This window comes from Bidens hawaiensis, unplaced genomic scaffold, assembly GCF_021521415.1.
Source record: "Bidens hawaiensis isolate Kalapana, Puna unplaced genomic scaffold, B.hawaiensis_p1.1 tig00019321_1, whole genome shotgun sequence".
In the NCBI taxonomy this organism is placed as follows: domain Eukaryota; kingdom Viridiplantae; phylum Streptophyta; class Magnoliopsida; order Asterales; family Asteraceae; genus Bidens; species Bidens hawaiensis.
This window is the reverse complement of record NW_027492929.1, coordinates 354,986-372,742: the sequence shown is the minus strand read 5'-3', so window position 1 is coordinate 372,742 and position 17,757 is coordinate 354,986. Positions and strand designations below refer to the sequence as shown.

The 17,757-nt window shown below is 35.0% G+C and overlaps 2 protein-coding genes and 1 pseudogene across 4 annotated transcripts; all 3 read left to right on the top strand.

Moving 5' to 3' along the window:
- The first annotated feature begins 535 nt into the window (after nucleotides 1-535).
- On the top strand, nucleotides 536-2,348 carry LOC143558101 (peroxidase 11-like). The gene is made up of 4 exons (XM_077047013.1): nucleotides 536-754; nucleotides 852-1,043; nucleotides 1,180-1,345; nucleotides 1,902-2,348. The coding sequence occupies exons 1-4, from the start codon at nucleotides 536-538 to the stop codon at nucleotides 2,324-2,326; spliced, it is 1,002 nt and encodes a 333-aa protein (XP_076903128.1). The 3' UTR covers nucleotides 2,327-2,348.
- A 3,887-nt stretch (nucleotides 2,349-6,235) lies between these two features.
- On the top strand, nucleotides 6,236-10,424 carry LOC143558100 (inorganic pyrophosphatase TTM2-like). Of its 2 annotated transcripts, XM_077047011.1 has the most exons (12): nucleotides 6,236-6,290; nucleotides 6,702-7,051; nucleotides 7,149-7,263; nucleotides 7,809-8,004; nucleotides 8,099-8,212; nucleotides 8,708-8,881; nucleotides 8,973-9,167; nucleotides 9,236-9,358; nucleotides 9,421-9,527; nucleotides 9,619-9,718; nucleotides 9,787-10,002; nucleotides 10,094-10,424. In XM_077047011.1, exons 2-12 carry the CDS (start codon nucleotides 6,715-6,717, stop codon nucleotides 10,310-10,312), a joined length of 1,896 nt encoding a protein of 631 aa, XP_076903126.1. In that variant the 5' UTR covers nucleotides 6,236-6,290; nucleotides 6,702-6,714; the 3' UTR covers nucleotides 10,313-10,424. The 2 variants fall into 2 exon arrangements, with proteins under 2 accessions (XP_076903126.1, XP_076903125.1); XM_077047010.1 differs by having other exon boundaries at nucleotides 6,242-7,051.
- Nucleotides 10,425-12,854: 2,430 nt separating this feature from the next.
- Nucleotides 12,855-16,832, top strand: LOC143558094 (uncharacterized; annotated as a pseudogene). The gene is made up of 9 exons (XR_013139673.1): nucleotides 12,855-13,258; nucleotides 14,196-14,273; nucleotides 14,393-14,862; nucleotides 15,473-15,682; nucleotides 15,713-15,779; nucleotides 15,856-15,980; nucleotides 16,056-16,315; nucleotides 16,413-16,516; nucleotides 16,604-16,832. The product of XR_013139673.1 is annotated as an uncharacterized LOC143558094 (transcript).
- Nucleotides 16,833-17,757: the final 925 nt, after the last annotated feature.

The following is a 17,757-nucleotide window of genomic DNA, read 5'->3' as shown; positions in this document are numbered from 1 at the left end:
ATTCATATAAATACAATTAATTTAATTTAATTTAATAATGATATATGTAGTTAAAACTAGAAGAGAATAATAAACAAGCGCGCTCAAATATCGAGTTTGGAAACTTACAACCCGAGTTTTAGATATAGATCTTGAAGCGACACGAGCTCGAGCTCGGCCTGTTGAAACCTCTAGCTTGGATTTGTATCATCTATTGACTATTGTAAAGGTTGGTTATCAATTCTTATACAAAGTAAACTCTTTTATTTAGTAAATCTTTGTTTTTAATAATATAGTCATTGGAAATTAATTAAAGATTATAATTTGGCAGCCCAATTCTCCTTATATGACACACACAAGTTAATGAAAGTAAAAGAAGGCCCACCAACTAACCAAGAGTGGTTCCATCTTCTCTTGACTAAAAACTCACATTTTTCACACACAAAAGCAACATATTACACACACAGACACATATATATATCCATGCAAGTTTCTCTACTTATATAGCCTCAGTCCCAACCATTTTCATTAACCATACCATCCAAGAAACATCACAATGCATATCAAATCAACCGTCTTTATTCTTTCATTTTTCACCATCTTTTGCTTCAAATCATTGCATGCAGCCAACCCACCATTATCTTTAGATTACTACAAATCTACTTGCCCAAATGTAGAAGCCATTGTTAGGAAGGAAATGGAGTGTGTGGTGCAATCTAATCTTAGAAACGCGGCTTTGGTCCTACGGATACACTTCCATGACTGCTTCGTACAAGTGCGGTCAAACAAAAAGATTATTTTTTTTAATCTTGTTTCTTGTTATGTTTTGAGAAGTTTAGTTTGTTATTTGAATCTTTCTTGATTTGATATAGGGTTGTGATGGATCGGTGTTGCTAGACGATACAGTCACGTTAAAAGGAGAAAAAAACGCTCCCACTAATTTGAATGCTTTGAAGGGTTTCGAAATCATTGATAGGATAAAGGAAAAGCTTGAATCCGAGTGTCCTGGAATAGTTTCGTGTGCTGATCTTCTTACATATGCCGCAAGAGATGCAACTGTGTTGGTAAGTTGAATATTGAAACATACTGTGTTCACCTGATCCCATTGGTTAGCAGGGTATTGGTGGGGTCAAGTAATCGGTCTAGCAATAAAGATTGTTTTTAAATGATTATTGTTAACGACAAAAGTTATGGGTACAGGTTGGTGGACCTTATTGGGATGTCCCGGCTGGGAGAAAAGACTCGAAAACGGCTAGTTTTTCACTGGTGGAATCAAATATTCCCCGTCCAAATGACGGCCTTCTCTCGATCATTGCTAAGTTTCTGTATCAAAGCCTCTCCGTCACCGACATGGTTGCACTTTCTGGTAAAAACATTATATTTTATAAATTTTGAAACGGTTAATATTATGAAAAAACAACGTACTTTCTAAATTAAAAAAAGAAAAATCTTTTCAACCTAATTTTGATATATATAAGTCCTTCATCTTGTAAATAATAAACAAAAAAGTTATAAAAATAACTCTTTATTAGACGTCCTTAAACTTGTTTAAAATATATGAAATTTGTTAATATTCATTCTTAAATTGGTCAAAATAAGATAGCATAATTTCTTATTCTTTTGCAAAACTTGTCATATTTTGACCACTTTTAATAATTAACAAGTAATTATTTAAAAATAATTCACAAGCACGTGTATTTTAGACAAGTTTAAGAATATTAATATATATATATATATATATATATATATAAAAGGTATTTTAGTGACTTTTTACAATTTGAGAGACAATATACAAAAGGTTAAATAGTTTTCGTTAAAAATAAGAAAGTATACTGGTTTTCTTATGATATTAACCTATTTAAAAGTTGCACGTTTTGAAAGTGATTACTTGATTATTACGCTCTGAAAACTTTAATTATTAGGTGCTCACACAATCGGGATGGCTCGTTGTACAAGTTACCGAGCAAGAATCTACGGAGACTACCAAGCAACCGCAACAATGCCTAGTATCGCCGAGTCAAACCTCAAAACATTAAAGTCAACGTGTCCGGCTGCAAGTGGAGGAGATAACAACGAAGCGGCAATGGACTACATTTCACCTAGTCTTTTTGATAACGCGTATTACCACTTACTTCTTAGAGGAGAAGGTCTTCTTAACTCGGATCAAGAACTCTATTCCAGTGTTCTTGGAGTCCAAACAAATAAGCTTGTGAAGAAATATGCCGAAAATCAAATCGCGTTTTTTGAACAGTTTTCTGAGTCTATGGTGAAAATGGGAAACATTACTAATCCTGAGACTTATGTTGATGGTGAAGTGAGGCAGAATTGCAGGTTTGTTAACACATAAAGAGTTAAAGATGATGATTGGATATTTGGATTTAAAGTGTTTAAATTTTGTTGTATTCTTGATCAAGATGTGATATGAGCAGATTTTATATATGTAATGTTGTTTAATGAAATTTATGATATATATTGTTTTTATAGTTGGTGGAAAAAACAAGTATATGTGGTGTTCATTGGTGTTAAGACTTGGTGTAGGACAAAGTCAATTAAATAAGTTTACATCTTGAAAGAAAGTTAACTACATAAGCTTATGATGTAGGACAGAACAAACAAACAACAAATATACTATGGTGTTGTTTGTTTTTTTAAAGGTAAAATGTCTGCAGTCTGCGGACCACATCTGCAGACATATGTAGAAGAAGAGGTGGACCAAACCTCTGCAGTCTGCAATAGGGCTGTCACTTTTACCTGAAACCCAACCTGAGAAAACCCGAACCCAAACTAACCCGACCCGAAAAACCCGAACCTGGACCAAAGTAATTCCGGTATTTATTGGGTCTGATTTATAGGTTTCGGGTCAACCCGAAAACCCGAATAAACTATTTGTTTAAAAACATAATATTATTATTAGATATGTACGCTGTATACGGAACACTATAAACATTCCACTTGTTCGTATTCCGCCTATTATGGTTGATCGATTGTTTATTGTTTATATATCTTCTCTGTTTATGGCTAATAGCAATGTAACAGAAGAAAGTATGTTGGTTTATCGGGTTATATTTATTTATTATTTGGTTATTACGTAACGAGTAAAGAAAAATACGTTTCTTTAGTTTTCGTATTGTAGTTTTACTTTACTTTTTTTATTTTCCTTTTGTTTTCTTAGATACCTGAAACCCGATTAACCCAACCCGAGAAAACCCGAACCCAAATAATCCGAACCCGAAAAAACCATGAGAGACTCAGGTTGGGTTTCGGTTTGAAACCCGAAGAAACTGACCCAAGAAACCCGAAACCCGAAAAACAATCCCGAAGAACACCCCTAGTCTGCAAGAAGAAGATTGTTTGTCTTTAACGTCTGCAGATTGCTAAAATAAACTGGTGGTGGTGTACGAACTGTGGTAATGGGTGGCGGTGGTGGTGTTGGATGGTGATAGTGGTAATGGTGGGTGGTTGTGGTGGCAGACGATGGTGGTAGTAGATGGTGGTGGTGGCAGACGGTGGTGGTGGGTGGTGGACGATGGTGGTGGGGGTGGACAGTGGTGATGGCAAACGGTGGGTGGTGGTGGTGGACAGTGGGTGTGGTGTTTTAACCCTCTGCAGACTTTAGAAGATCTCATAAGTAAATGGACCAAGTCTGCACCAAGAAGAGCTTGCGCATACGTTTTTTAATGAAACGTCTTCGAGAAAACAAACACTCTGCAGATGGCAATGTCTGCGCGTGGTATGCATGAGCAGACAAAAGAGCATGCGCAGACCTTTTTCAGAAAAACAAACATCACCTAATGTTTTTTGCCACCTGTTGGCAAGGTCTGGAAGGGTGAGAAACGAGATTAAACTTTACATTTATTTCAAAAGATGGCTTAACAACCCTTTTTCTTTTCTAGATTATGATGTAGGACACATAAACCTTAATGAACTATGGCTAGGGTTGTAAACGAATCAGACCCCGTTCAACGGGAAGTTCGTTTATGTTCGTTTGTTTAACAAATGAACTGGGCATGAACAAAATTTTCGTTCGGTAAGCTTAACGGACGAACACAACCAGAGACCGCGTTCATTTAATAGTATTTGTGAGCGTTCGGTAAGGTCCGTCCAGTAACGTCTGTTTAATAAACAAACCGAACATGTATTGGTTACTATGTTAAGTGTTAAGTATTTTTGGATATCATGTGGTGTAATTCCGAATTTATGGGTGGACTTGTGTGGATTTATGATTATTATTTTTTAATTTATATGTCATCTTTCATGTTTGTTTATTCGTTAGAGTCGTTTATGTTTCTTTGTCTATTAATGGTTTATTAACACCCATTATTGTTCATTTGTCCATTATTGTTTGTGTGTTCGTTTGTCCGTTAGTGTCGTTAGTGTTCGTTTGTCTATTGGTGTCTATTAGCGTCCATTTACAATACTAACAAACGGACACGAACAACTCAAATCCTAAATGAACGGACACGGACACGAATTTTTGCTCGGTTAAGAGTTCGTGAATCGTCCATTTGTCCGACAAAAAATTAACGGACGAACATGGACAAGGTCTCGTCCCTATCAATTCGATCAGTCTACTTGCAGCCTAACTATGGCTAAAGATCATAGGATATAAAGAGTATAAAGTGATCAGGAACAACAATGTTATCACAAATGGTGATAAATGTGTACTATGAAAATGATTGAGCTAACAAGAATGATGCTGGTTCATTGTACACAACATATAAAATAACAATTTCTTCATATACATAATTTGAAAGACACGTTATCAACATGTGGAGAACAAGCTTTACTTCACTAGGTTGACATTTTATATAGTATGTGTTCAAACAAGGTTTTTTTTAAACATGAACACAACTATAAAACATCAAAACATGTCACCTATCAATAAATTAATTAATTTAGTTAGTTAGAATAACTAGTATATCATTGGTTAAGGACTTATTTGATAATATAAATTTGATTGACAGACTCTATTAAGACAAAGATGAGTTGTTAAGAAAGTAAATTTCAATCTATTAAGACAATGATCGGTTGTTAAGAGAGTAATTGAGGCGGGATGAACATTTGGTTAGGTATAGTATGGATCGTACATGGATGATAGTGGGAGTCGGTGGCTCTCCAAGGGTTCACTTATCAAGACTCGTATATGGAAGAAGGCTCAACTCAAAACCAAGTTTCATTAGAGGATTGCGATGACCGCATAATGCATTTGTACATATTATTTTGACCTGAATCATACAAGTAAAACCAAAATAAATGGGCAGGATAACCGGTTGAGTATTCACGCACGAGGTTAATTAAAAAAGAAAACTGTGGGTATTATGTCAATTATAAAAAAAATAAAAATCGTGGGCATGTAATAGTTATGGCATTATGTGATACCTTGTTCAATTACACGAAAAATGCGTACTCAGTTATTTGAACTACAATCGTAAACACTTTCTTTTTATTTTTTTTTCTTGTGTGGATAATAGAATAATTTACTAATTCATTAGCTTTTAGTTTTTATGTTTCTACTTATTTACATTATAAAAGTTAAAATAGTACACAAGTATTTTTTTACAAACAAATGGGTATACCCAATACCCACGTGTATACCTAATGTCCAATGGGTATTAAACCAACTGTGAAATACAGTTTTACAATCAAGTATAAGATTGAGATCATCAATACACATCTTATTATCATCTCTTAAACATAGTTTAACCGCCTCTTATGTTAAAATGTCATATAATAACTTTAATTATATAAAACCACATAATATTACTTGTGTAACCAATTAGACTTTACCCGACGCATAAACGAACCTGGTGTACCCGACCCGTAAGTATAAACCATGTTTCAGTTCCTAAGAGAAACCGTTCCTAGACCCCGAACCACACCCGACCCACCAGAACTGGTTCCACATCTACCCGGTCAAAACCCGAACCCGACCCGACCAAAAACTTATAAAAACCCTGCCAAAAACCGAAACCAGTTCTTACCCGACCCGATTTTGACTTTATTGACCGAACCCAGAACCGATTCCAAACCAACTAAACCTAAATCCTTTTCTAACTTTTAAAAATCTAAACAGTCCAATCTCCAAACCCATAACATGGGCCCCAACAAAAATCTACCATAATAATAATATTAATCACACCATGATATTTTCTTCATTCAAAGGGTTTATATATAATCAAATCAAAAATCAATCTCCTCTGCTAACTACAGAAAATCCTGCAAATTCAATTCCCAATTCCCTATAAATATCACAACACCTCATTACCTTCCACATGAAGCAAGCTCAATACACACAATAGCAATAACCATTGGTACACAATCTTGTTACTCCTCTGTTCTGTTAACACTTCTTGTTATGATAAAGATTGTTGCTTTCATTGATTTAGATCCAATTTATTTACAACCCCACTTTTATTTTTGGATAATATGATCTGGGTATTGATTTGTTTCAGTTATTGTTCATTTTTATTGGTTAATTTTGAATTGTATGCGTTTATTTTGGGTTTTTTTTATGAATCTTGATTTGGGTTTTTGTAAAGATTTGGATTTTTATTGATTTGTATGGTGTGTATCATTTCTGGGTGGGCTGGCATTCAATCTTTTTAGAAGATTTGTATTGAATTTGTATTGAATTCAAGAATCTTGATTATTTGTTTATTAGGGTTTATGTTTTAGTCACTTATTATGATTAGAAATGATAACATGTTTTTGGTGAAATGTAGAGAATTGAACATAATGGATCAAGATAACTCGAATGCCGAATCGAATTCGAGAAAACAACGGCTCTTGAAAGATCAAGTGCGTTTAGTTAAGCGAAAAGATAATGCTCGGTTCGAAATTGTTCCGATTAAAGATTCTTTATCATTTGAAAAGGGATTCTTTGTTGTAATCCGGGCTTGCCAGATGTTAGCCCAGAAAAACGAGGGGATCATTTTGATCGGGTTAGCGGGTCCCTCGGGTGCTGGGAAATCTGCATTTACTGACAAAATAGTTAGCTTTATGCCGAGTGTTGCGGTTATATCGATGGATAATTACAATGATGCCACTCGAGTGATTGATGGGAACTTTGATGGTATGATTGTCACTTCATTGCTAAAGTTTTGATTTTTTTCGTGTCAAATTATTTAGGAAACCAAATGTGTAATGTTATTATTTTTGTTTTTGAGTAGATCCTCGCTTGACCGATTATGATACTTTGTTACAAAATATTCTTGATTTGAAAGAGGGGAAGACGATTGAAGTCCCGATATATGATTTCAAGTCTAGCTGTCGCACAGGTTATAGGTGCGCATATCCTTTTTTAACCTATTACTTACTTATGCAAAGTCATATAATTAGTTGTAATAAAACAGGCTATAGAAAATAGTATTCTACATAATAAGAAGTACAAGTTTTTTTATAAAATTTAGGAAAAATCACCGAAATGACCATCTCGAACAATGTGTTTGACAAGATAATTTGGCTTTTAAATTTTCAATTAACCATTGACAAGTATCCCTAGGCACAAAAGATTTTAATGTTGACGCAGCAGATTTCCATTTGGCGCAACATAATCATTCTCCTGAAGCCAAATGGAAATTTGTTGCACTTGCAACAGGGTGTGACATGTGGAAGCTTTTGGTTGGCTGAAACAATTTCTTAACTTAAAAACAAGAAAAGCCAAAAGATACTTTTGTAAAAGAAAAAGTCTAGGCTATTTTTTCAAACTCATCGGTCAAAATGGCCATTCCGCTAAGGTTCCCTAAAATTTATAGCATTTTTACTCCTTAACACTCACATTTACGCTATATTATTATTATTATTATTATGTGATTATACAATGGTTTCAGGACACTTGAAGTCCCGAGCTCCCGAATTGTGATAATCGAGGGGATCTATGCGTTGAGTGAAAAACTGAGGCCCTTATTGGATCTTAGGGTATCCGTGACAGGTGGCGTTCATTTTGATCTTGTTAAACGGGTTTTAAGGGACATACAACGGGCTGGACAGGAACCTGAAGAAATCATATACCAGATTTCTGAAACGGTTTAATCTAAATTTTTAATTCATTTATAGGTAGAAAAAATGTTTAATTCACAAGTTTTTTATAAATATATTTATAATCACTTTATATGTACAGGTTTATCCAATGTACAAAGCATTCATAGAACCCGACCTTCAGACTGCTCATATAAAAATCGTCAACAAGTTTAATCCTTTCACGGGGTTTCAAAATCCCACTTATATCCTAAAGGTTCGTACTTTCTTTGTTAAAATCTTACATATTATGTCAGACATACGAACCCAAACGCGACATAAAAACCCGTACACGTCTTGAACCCGAAGATCGTGTCAGGCATATGAACCCGAACACGAGATGAATGTTTGCACGTTGACACGACGATGATTCATTTAACCTGAATTTTTAGTTTTTATTTTTTTATCGCAAATAATACTTTAATCTTACAATTTCACAATAAAATATACAAATGTATATAAAAGAGTTACATTTTCATTATATAATCTTATGTCAATTTGTATTTTAAGTTCTAAATACTGGCATAAAATATTAATTTATGACATAAAGCCATTAATAAGAACATAAATGAAAAATATAAGGGTTAAACGGGTCAACCTGCAAACCCACCAGGTTGAAACGAACATGGCCCGTTTAGCTAAACGGGTTCACGAGTTTAAACCGAAATGGACCTGAACAAGTATATACTAACCAAGATTCTAAACATTTTAGTCTTCAAGAAATGTGAGTGAGGAACAAGTCAAATCCGCCATGTCAGAAGAATGCACCAAATCATTGGAGCAGATTTATGATATATTTTTGTTGCCACCTGGCGAAGACCCCGAAACTTGTCAATCTTATTTGAGGATGCGGAACAGAGAAGGAAAATACAATCTTATGTTTGAGGTTTGACGATAACCTATGGTTTCTCGAAAAGTTATTATTTTTTCAAGATTATTGTTTTCGGTGATCAAGATTTTTTTTTTCCAAATTTTAGGAATGGGTTACGGACCCTCCGTTTATAATATCTCCAAGAATCAGTTTTGAAGTTAGTGTTCGGCTTCTTGGTGGTTTAATGGCGTTAGGGTACACGATAGCATCCATTTTAAAAAGAAGCAGCCACGTGTTTAAGTATGAGAGCGTGTGCGTGAAAATCGACTGGTTGGAACAAGTTAACCGACGCTATGTCCAGGTATAACTCACCTTTTACTTTGACTAACTAACTTTAAGACTTGACTTTGACTTTGACTTTATGTTCAGGTGCTAGGAAAAGACCGGGCAAGTGTTAGATGTGTTGCTGAGCGTTTGGGATTAAAAGGGTCGTATATTCCGCGAACGTATCTTGAACAAATGAAGCTCGAAAAGCTCTTGAATGAAGTCTTGGTATAAATTTTATTTTTATATTTTCCAAAATTTATATAATTTCTAAATGTTTATTGCTTTAGGTGTTACCCGATGATTTAAAAACGAAACTAAGTATAGACGAGGAAATGTTTTCAAGTCCAAAAGGTTCGGTTACTCTACCTACAAGAGGAAATAAGTTTCTTAAAAGGTACACTTGATAACAATTTTATACCCATAAAAATAATAATAATATTTGTTGGCATTGCATATTATATTATTGCATATTTTTATATGTGCAGTGGGTTGTCACATTCATATTCAACCGCGAGTAAAAATTTGACTTCCATTAAAAGATTTGAGGGCGTAAGTCACGAACCGACACACGCATTGGCAAGCCAGGTAAGGATATTAGCGTGCTTAACATTCTAGAAGGTCAATATCTTGACTTTTTTTCCTTTTTTGCTAAGGGAACAATTAGTCAACTTTCGGAACAGATTTCGACTTTAAACGATCGAATGGATAAGTTTACGTCTCGTATTGATGAACTGAATTCACAGTTGACTAGAGGGGTCAATTATGCTAGTCAAAGTCAACAGAAAATCGACTCGTGTTTCACTGGATCCCCGGTGCGCCAATCATCATCTTCGACTCAATTAGTCAAAGATTCTAATTTGATAGAAGAGGTAATAATAATAAAAATAATAATGTGTTTTTAAAATGTTTGATTTTTTGTTAGAAATGAAATTTTATTAATTTTTTGAATGTATGAAACAGATGTCGGGAATTGCGAGAAATCAACTGAAAATTATGCATCAGCTTGACATTCTGAATAATAGTCTTCGTAGTAAAATGGGCGAAAGATCTCGTCACGAAAGAGAAGTCAAGAAAAGTCAAAGGTCAAATCTTGATGGAGTTATGGTGTCTTTACTGTTAGCATTTGCATGTGGTGGTGTTGGGGTCTTCTTGTTTAAGGCTGTTTCGCCAAGAAATTGATTCTTTTTTTATATTCTGATTTCGTTCGCATTTCATTTCTTTTTTTCTAAGAAATTCGGGATCTTTTGACTTTGGATGTGAGTCAACGGGCTCGTTTCTTTTTGAGCTTTAACGAAAGAAAGATACTGATTTTAGCTTTGATATGGTTTTTTCTGGTTAATGTTTCTATCTTCCATAGAACCGTAGTTATCCACAAACATTAAGAGAAGAAACACAAAAACATCCATGTCTACAATTGAAGAACATAAAGATATCTAAAGTTTTGGGTATCTACTTATGATGGTAATTTATCTTAGGTTAGATAAATGCGGCGCAACTTGTTTCCCGCTTACATGTATCTCTATTCTAATTGGATCCTTTTGTCAAATTACCAATGGAAAATATGATAGATGAAAATCAATTCGATTATTCATGGAATCTCTTCCAACAAGTAGGGGGTGCTATCTATACGACCATTTGATGTCAAATCAAGTCTATATACGATAACATGTGACATCCCATGTGTCATATGATAGTGTGATAAAATGTCATGTCATATTGGTCATATGATAGGCGAAAAATAATACTGCAGGCTCATATGACTTTGTCAGTTGTTATATTAGTCATTTTTTTGTAAAACACATCATACAAGTTGTGTGATTCGGCAAACACCACCTCATAGGATTCACATGACCATTTTTTGGTATATCATTGATTCAAACCTAGTATAGTTGAGGCTAATTTGTAGGATGCAAAATAATGGGTTAGTTTTTGTAACTAGTAAGTGACAACCGTAGAGGATTAGTATTAATAGTTTCACTTTTCTTTGTAATTAGGGTCAATGTCTTATGTTAATTAAAATTATGGTTTCCTAATCTTGTATTTGGTAATCTCGAATCGGCTAACCCTTCCTCTTCCTCTTCGGCGGAACGCACGGTGGAAGTAAAACCCGGATGGACTTAGGATTCGAACGGACAACCTCGCAAGCCTAACTCAACCTTTGTTTTTACATAATGACGACCTTCTTGTATTTAGGCTACCACGCTCTCCAAATTTGGAGAGCCCCATTGACCCACTTTGGCAGACTATGTTGTCTTAACGGGGCCCACACTGGCTTTCCGAGTTTGGCTTGAACGTTCCCGCAAAAGACCATACCATCATCTGCCACTTCACAGTCGTTATACCACCTTAAGGTTATGTGTAGTGAAGGGGCTACAAAATGGGCGTTTTGCGCCATGTGATGCCCAGTCAGCAAATGTTAGGTTTTTGTTTTTAAGGTGTAATGGTGTTGTAGCCCCTGTATATATATATATGTGTAAATATATATCACTCACAAACATATATAATATTAATATATAAACAACCCAAAGCCGGCAACAAATACCCCCCCCCCCACACACACACACACACCTTTTCGCCCCACAATTCGCCCAGGGCAGTGTTGGCGCCCATTTTCGCCCAAATTCGTCCCAAAACTTCGTCCATTACACGTAGCCTAACAGCAAATATGTTAAAAACGCACACTTTAAAAAATAAAAAACACACAGAAATTAGGTTGCAGAATTCCATCATTTTAACGTAATACATATTAATATTATCGAGTGAGCCTGCAACCAAACCACTACACTCTCTATCTACCAGATCCGATCCGATCACGTCTCCTCCGGCCAATCCAACCACCGCGCCGCCGCCGCGTCCACCTCTACCCGCCAAATCCAATTTCTTATTCTTATATCTTAGAGAGGTAAATCGTTAAATCTTAGATAATTACTTTGATTTATCTTTCATTCTATCAATATGTTATATATATATTTTACTCCAGTTTCATCTATACATGTTTCAATTACAGAATTAGGTTAATAATTAGTATGGATGATATTAATTTGTTGAAACCCTAATTACTGAATTAGTTGTTTCAATAGGATAACTATTGCCAATAAGCAAATAGATCTACATTGCCCCACTCGTACCGTTTTTAAGAACATCGAATAAAAAAATTCCCGGATCCGCCACTGCATGCCAGTACAATAGAGAAATAATGAGAATGGTGTGCCAGTACTTAGATAAAATTATGTATATGAAATTTTTTTACTATTTTTTAAAATAAAATAAACAAAGTTTATTATATAACGTTTAGTATCATGTAATTAGTATCAAAAGTTCTAAATATTCAAGATTCAAATGTAATCCCGAAACTTAGAAGTTAGAATGACAAAATGAACAATGTAGTTTCGTTGATCTTTCCTAGATTTAAGTTTCAATAGCACTCCTTGCGTTTCTTTTGCTTGGCTTTTATCCTCTCATGTTCCTGTCGTAGACAATGCTGAAGCGATCGCCTAGGAACTAGAAGCGCATTTATTGAGCCTCGCTTGAAAAATGGGCCTAGGTGCAAGAAGTGAGGGCTTTTAATAATTATGGATAACGCAATTTGTAAGCTATGCTAAATGGTTTAGATTACCTTTTTTTATTAGTCTTGGTGAAGTGTGAGTTGGGTGGAAAAGAAAGTACCTGCATCAAAGCTGCAATACAAACTTGTTACTTTAGCTGACTAGCCTATTTTATAAATGTTATATAATAATAGTTTATTGAGTTTACAGTACTACATACTGCTTAAATATACATATTTCAGGTAAACTCTTGGTGAGGCGATGAATTTTCTAGGACTGCGGTCCCAGTCGACTGCAGCTCATGTGCCACATGCTCCGTCTCCTCAAGCTCCATCTCCACAAGCTCTACCGCCACTCGTTCAAGCTTCTCCAAATAGGAAGCCAAGTGCAACACTAGAGGATCTTGTAACTGAAGACCCGTTTCCGCTAGCGTCTCTGGTTGAAACTTTTGATGGAAGAAGTGAAGGAATAGTGAGTGAAAATGGTGTATTTGGGGGCTTAAGTACAAAGAATGGAGCACATGCTGTGGATAAACACATAGATGTTTCTGAAGGAGAAGGGTGGATTACCATTCCATGCAGTACGCCCTCTCCATTTCTCTTATTAGCATATTTTTTACTTGCATGAATTTACTTGTATTCATCTTTTATATATTTTGTTTAGATGTATTTGCTGTCTTTGTCTCCTGTAGGCCAAAGTAGTAGTTTTAGTGGATCAATTTCACTTCGTGCATTTATTGTAAAATTGATATGGTTGATGTTAAAAGCTGAATGGCCTACTCTTATTATGTTGCTTGTTTTGTTAGTATAACTGCTTGTGCATATTGATCACAATTACTAGTCAAACTAGCATTTCTTGCATTGAATATATCTCATAATGCTTCAGCAGTCGAGCTTTAGAGTTGTTTTTCTGAATCGAAATGCTAATGAATTACATGAGTCATCATTGGTATATCACGCCAGTGATCTGCATCAAGGACTAATGGATGAATTCAAGTAACAGAAAAGCTTCACAGAGTTTGCTTAAGGGGAAAAAAATTTATGAATGCTTCCTTGAGTTATCTGTGTATGTTTTTTAAGGCTATTATAGTTAGTATTGATTGTTCCAACTTGATAAAAATACATTATGTATATGAATCCTTTTAGTCATGTAATGCAAAGATTGACATTACGTTTATGAACCCTGTCAGTCATGATTGGCATCCCGTCCAGTATAGTAAGAGCATGATTAGCTGATTTCTACTATGTGACTTGTTCCATTACTAGGTTTGTCTTCTGTACGCTGATACATAGTTTCTGAGATCAAGAAAAAACAAAAAAAGGAGCCGGAACGTTTTAAGTTACAGCATGTAACCATGATGTACTTAAATGTTCAAATGCTCCTGATGAATAACTGTAAACATAAGTGATAGATACACTAATACTCAAAAAGGCACTTTTGATGGTTGTAATAATTTGTATTGCCGTTTTTAGATGCACCATATATTGAACTATAATTGGTGGTCATCACTTTTGCAGAGGAACTTCCTGATCATTGGAATGAAGAGCCGGATATGCTATCTTTTAAATCTTTTGACCGCCCATTTGTCTTCCCAGGTGACTCTTCTTGCTCAATTCTTTTCGTTGAATCAATTTTCGACATGACGTTCTGCCGTTCTTCCTGTAAGTGGGGTCTTCTTATCATTTTACTATATTACATTTTTATTTGTTTCCAGGAGAACAAGTTCATATACTAGCATGCTTGTCTGCATGTAAGCATGAAGCGGAAGTTATAACACCATTCAAGGTTGCTGAACTGATGAGTAAAAATGGCAAAAAGCAAAATGGTGAAGTATCTCCATCTGTTTCTGGAAGTCCTGTTACTCAGGACAAGACTGGCCCGAAGAAGGATATGTCCACTGGCGAGTCGCTTCTCAGAATGGAAGATCACAGAAGGCAAACCGAAATATTGTTGCAAAGATTTAGGAATTCTCATTTTTTTGCCCAAATTGCCGAGGCAGATGAACCACTTTGGTCAAAAAGAAAAACCCAAGACACGTTTCGAGAATCGACGGAAATGGTTGGAGGGAAGCCGAGTGATAAGAAGATCCTTCCAGTTGATGGAGAGAATCCGGATGCTAGTACCTCAGGTGGAGTGGCAAGAAACGGGTTTAAGTGTTGCTCGCTTGCTAATGGAGATATAGTGGTATGTTTCTGAAATGGCGTGTTATCATCCTAGGGTGGTTTCGAATTTCGAATATCCAAATTATTCGAGTTTTAAATTTTTTAAAGATTTGAAATAGAGTTGACAAATTCGATTCAAATTCAAGCTAGTCGATTCGTAATTCGATTTGATTCGAGTTTGAAGTTCGAATTTGAGTTGAATTCAAATGGATTCGATTCGATTTCAGTCAAAAAATAATTAATTTTAATTCCAGTTTCAAAAACACTACAAACAACTAAAAATACAAGTTTATAAAATAAATAAATCATTCAACATCCTAAATATTTGAAGTGGTAACATCCAAAATATTTGAAGTGGATCCAATTACATGAATTAATGACCAAAATGATGAACTTCAAGTTTTTAGTCTTTAGAACTTACAAGACTTCTTTAATATATCTTTTTATTAATATGTATATTTATAATAAAAATAAAATGTATAGTTTGAATTCGAAATTCGAACATAATCGAATTCGAATGATTGAAAGCCAAATCGAATCTTCAATTCGAATGTGAGTTTCCCAACATGTTTGTACTTTTTTGAAAGGATATTACTGATTTGCATTCGATTTTGTTGTTTGGAAGGATGCAGGTGCTTTTACAGGTGAACATTGGTGTGGACTGTTTGAAAGATCCCGTGTTAGAACTCATTCAGTTTGAAAAATACGAGGAGAGAAGTTTGAGTGCTGAACCTGAAGGCAGCAGCAGCTTAAGTTACTCAAATCAGCAAGGGGACCCGTGTGGAGATCTGTTGAAGTGGTTGCTTCCTTTGGACAATTCTTCGACTTCTCCTTCCCGTTCTTTATCTCCTCTCAGTTGATTTTAGAGTCCGCCTTCTGATGGTGTGATGCTGGGTGATAAGTATGCAGTTCTAGTATCATGTTGATGCAACTATACTGGTAATTAAGTTTCCTCCTTACTCAACCAAAAAACGAAATAGAAGCCGTTTTATGATGATGTATAATTTGAATGCAGAATCTAGGTTGTTCTTCAAACAGCCAACAAGTTGGCGACCTCGTATGCCAAGGGATCTTTTGATCTCTGTTGCTTCTCAAATGTCAAGACCGATAGATGATAGAATTCCTCAATTACCTGTTCAGGTTTCAAGTTTCAACCAAGCTATAATTAATGATTATTAAGTTGAATGGAGATTAAAATTCATTTGTTATTGTCAGGTTTTAACACTCGAGGCTTCAAATCTGACATCTGAAGATCTAACACTGACTGTTCTTGCTCCGGCCTCGTTTTCTTGTCTGCCTTCGGTGGTATCTATAAACTCTACACCTGCATCACCTACGGACGGTGATAGTAGACAGGGACAGGGACCGCTGAGTGATGACAGCTTTAACGAGTACACAATTTCCCTCAGCGATGTACTTCCGACAAGTGATCTGGGATGCACACACTTGTGGCTGCAGAGTAGAGTTCCCCTAGGGTAATAATAATAAATAATAAATAATACTCATCTCTTGTTGCTATTTTTGTTTATGGTTTACATTACATTACTGGATGACGCTTTGTTTGTTTTTCAGGTGTGTTCCTTCTCGATCTACAGCGACAATCAAGCTCGAGCTACTTCCACTTACTGATGGCATTATTACTCTAGATTCGTTACAGATCAGCGTTAAGGAGAAAGGTACTAATATTATTAGAAATATGAAATCAATATTACTGAGATTTGTTAGAAACAAACAAATGATAAGATGGTGGTTGATACATACAGGTCTAACCTATGTCCCGGAGAAGTCCCTGAAGATAAATGCAACTTCCAGCATAAGTAGCGGAATCATATGATAGAGATGGTTGTTGATATAGAGTTGTAGTGGTTTTTGTATGATTGAGTTTGATATGTATACCTTACTTGCATTACATTGGTGTGTGGAATGAATCTAAACAGCAATACTTGTACATTGACTTTGAATTTCAGTCAACCCATCTGTTTGGACATTGAATTCAATTCAATCTTCTTGCTCTAAAACAAAAGGTTAATAATAATCTTTATTATTAACCTGGCTACTATTGTACCAGGTTAATAATCACTTATTGTTACCTGGCTACTATTGTATAATAATCGCTTTTGTGTTATGTATTTTTACAATTTTTTTTAGAATTTTTTTAGAAATTTCTTTCTTGCGTTGACCTCGGGTAGATTTAAGCTTTACCATAAAAAAGTCAAAACATGTAGTTGGTTGGTAAAATTCGCGCTTTGCAAGTGTGAGTCGACAATTGACATGAATTCGATTGGCAGCGGGTTGGCACCAAACATGGTTTTTTATGTTATAGATAAAAAGGAAACCAAAGTATATTATATTTTGATCAATAATAATAATAATAATAATTATAATTAAAAGAAAAAACAAAGGAAACCGAAGACATCTAAAGCCAAACGGATGAAGCTGTTTTTTAGTTATTATTGTTTTCCGTGTTGGAATCTTATATCACATAGTAGTGGTTGTCTACTTCATGCATACCTTGTACTTATTTGTAGGCCCTTAATAATTTATAATAATAATACTTATTATTATTATTATTATTATTATTATTATTATTATTATTATTATTATTCTTCTTCTCTCTCACACTCACTCACTCTCCTCAACAAACAAGAAAAGAAAGGTATGAAGAATCATCATTTCATCCGATCACTAATATCTACTGCTACCTCCTCCAAGGTTAATATAATATTTTGACAAGTGATATTGTTTCATCGGATTTCTATACTGTTTAATCATCATTATATTAATATTGTTATCATATATTAATATTGTTTCATCGGATTTCTATACTGTTTTATCTGTGTATTAGTTTGTGTTTTTTAAGGCTATGCTGCTGAGTGTTGAATGCACCTAGACGTGTTTCTGGGTCAAGTTCTGTTTT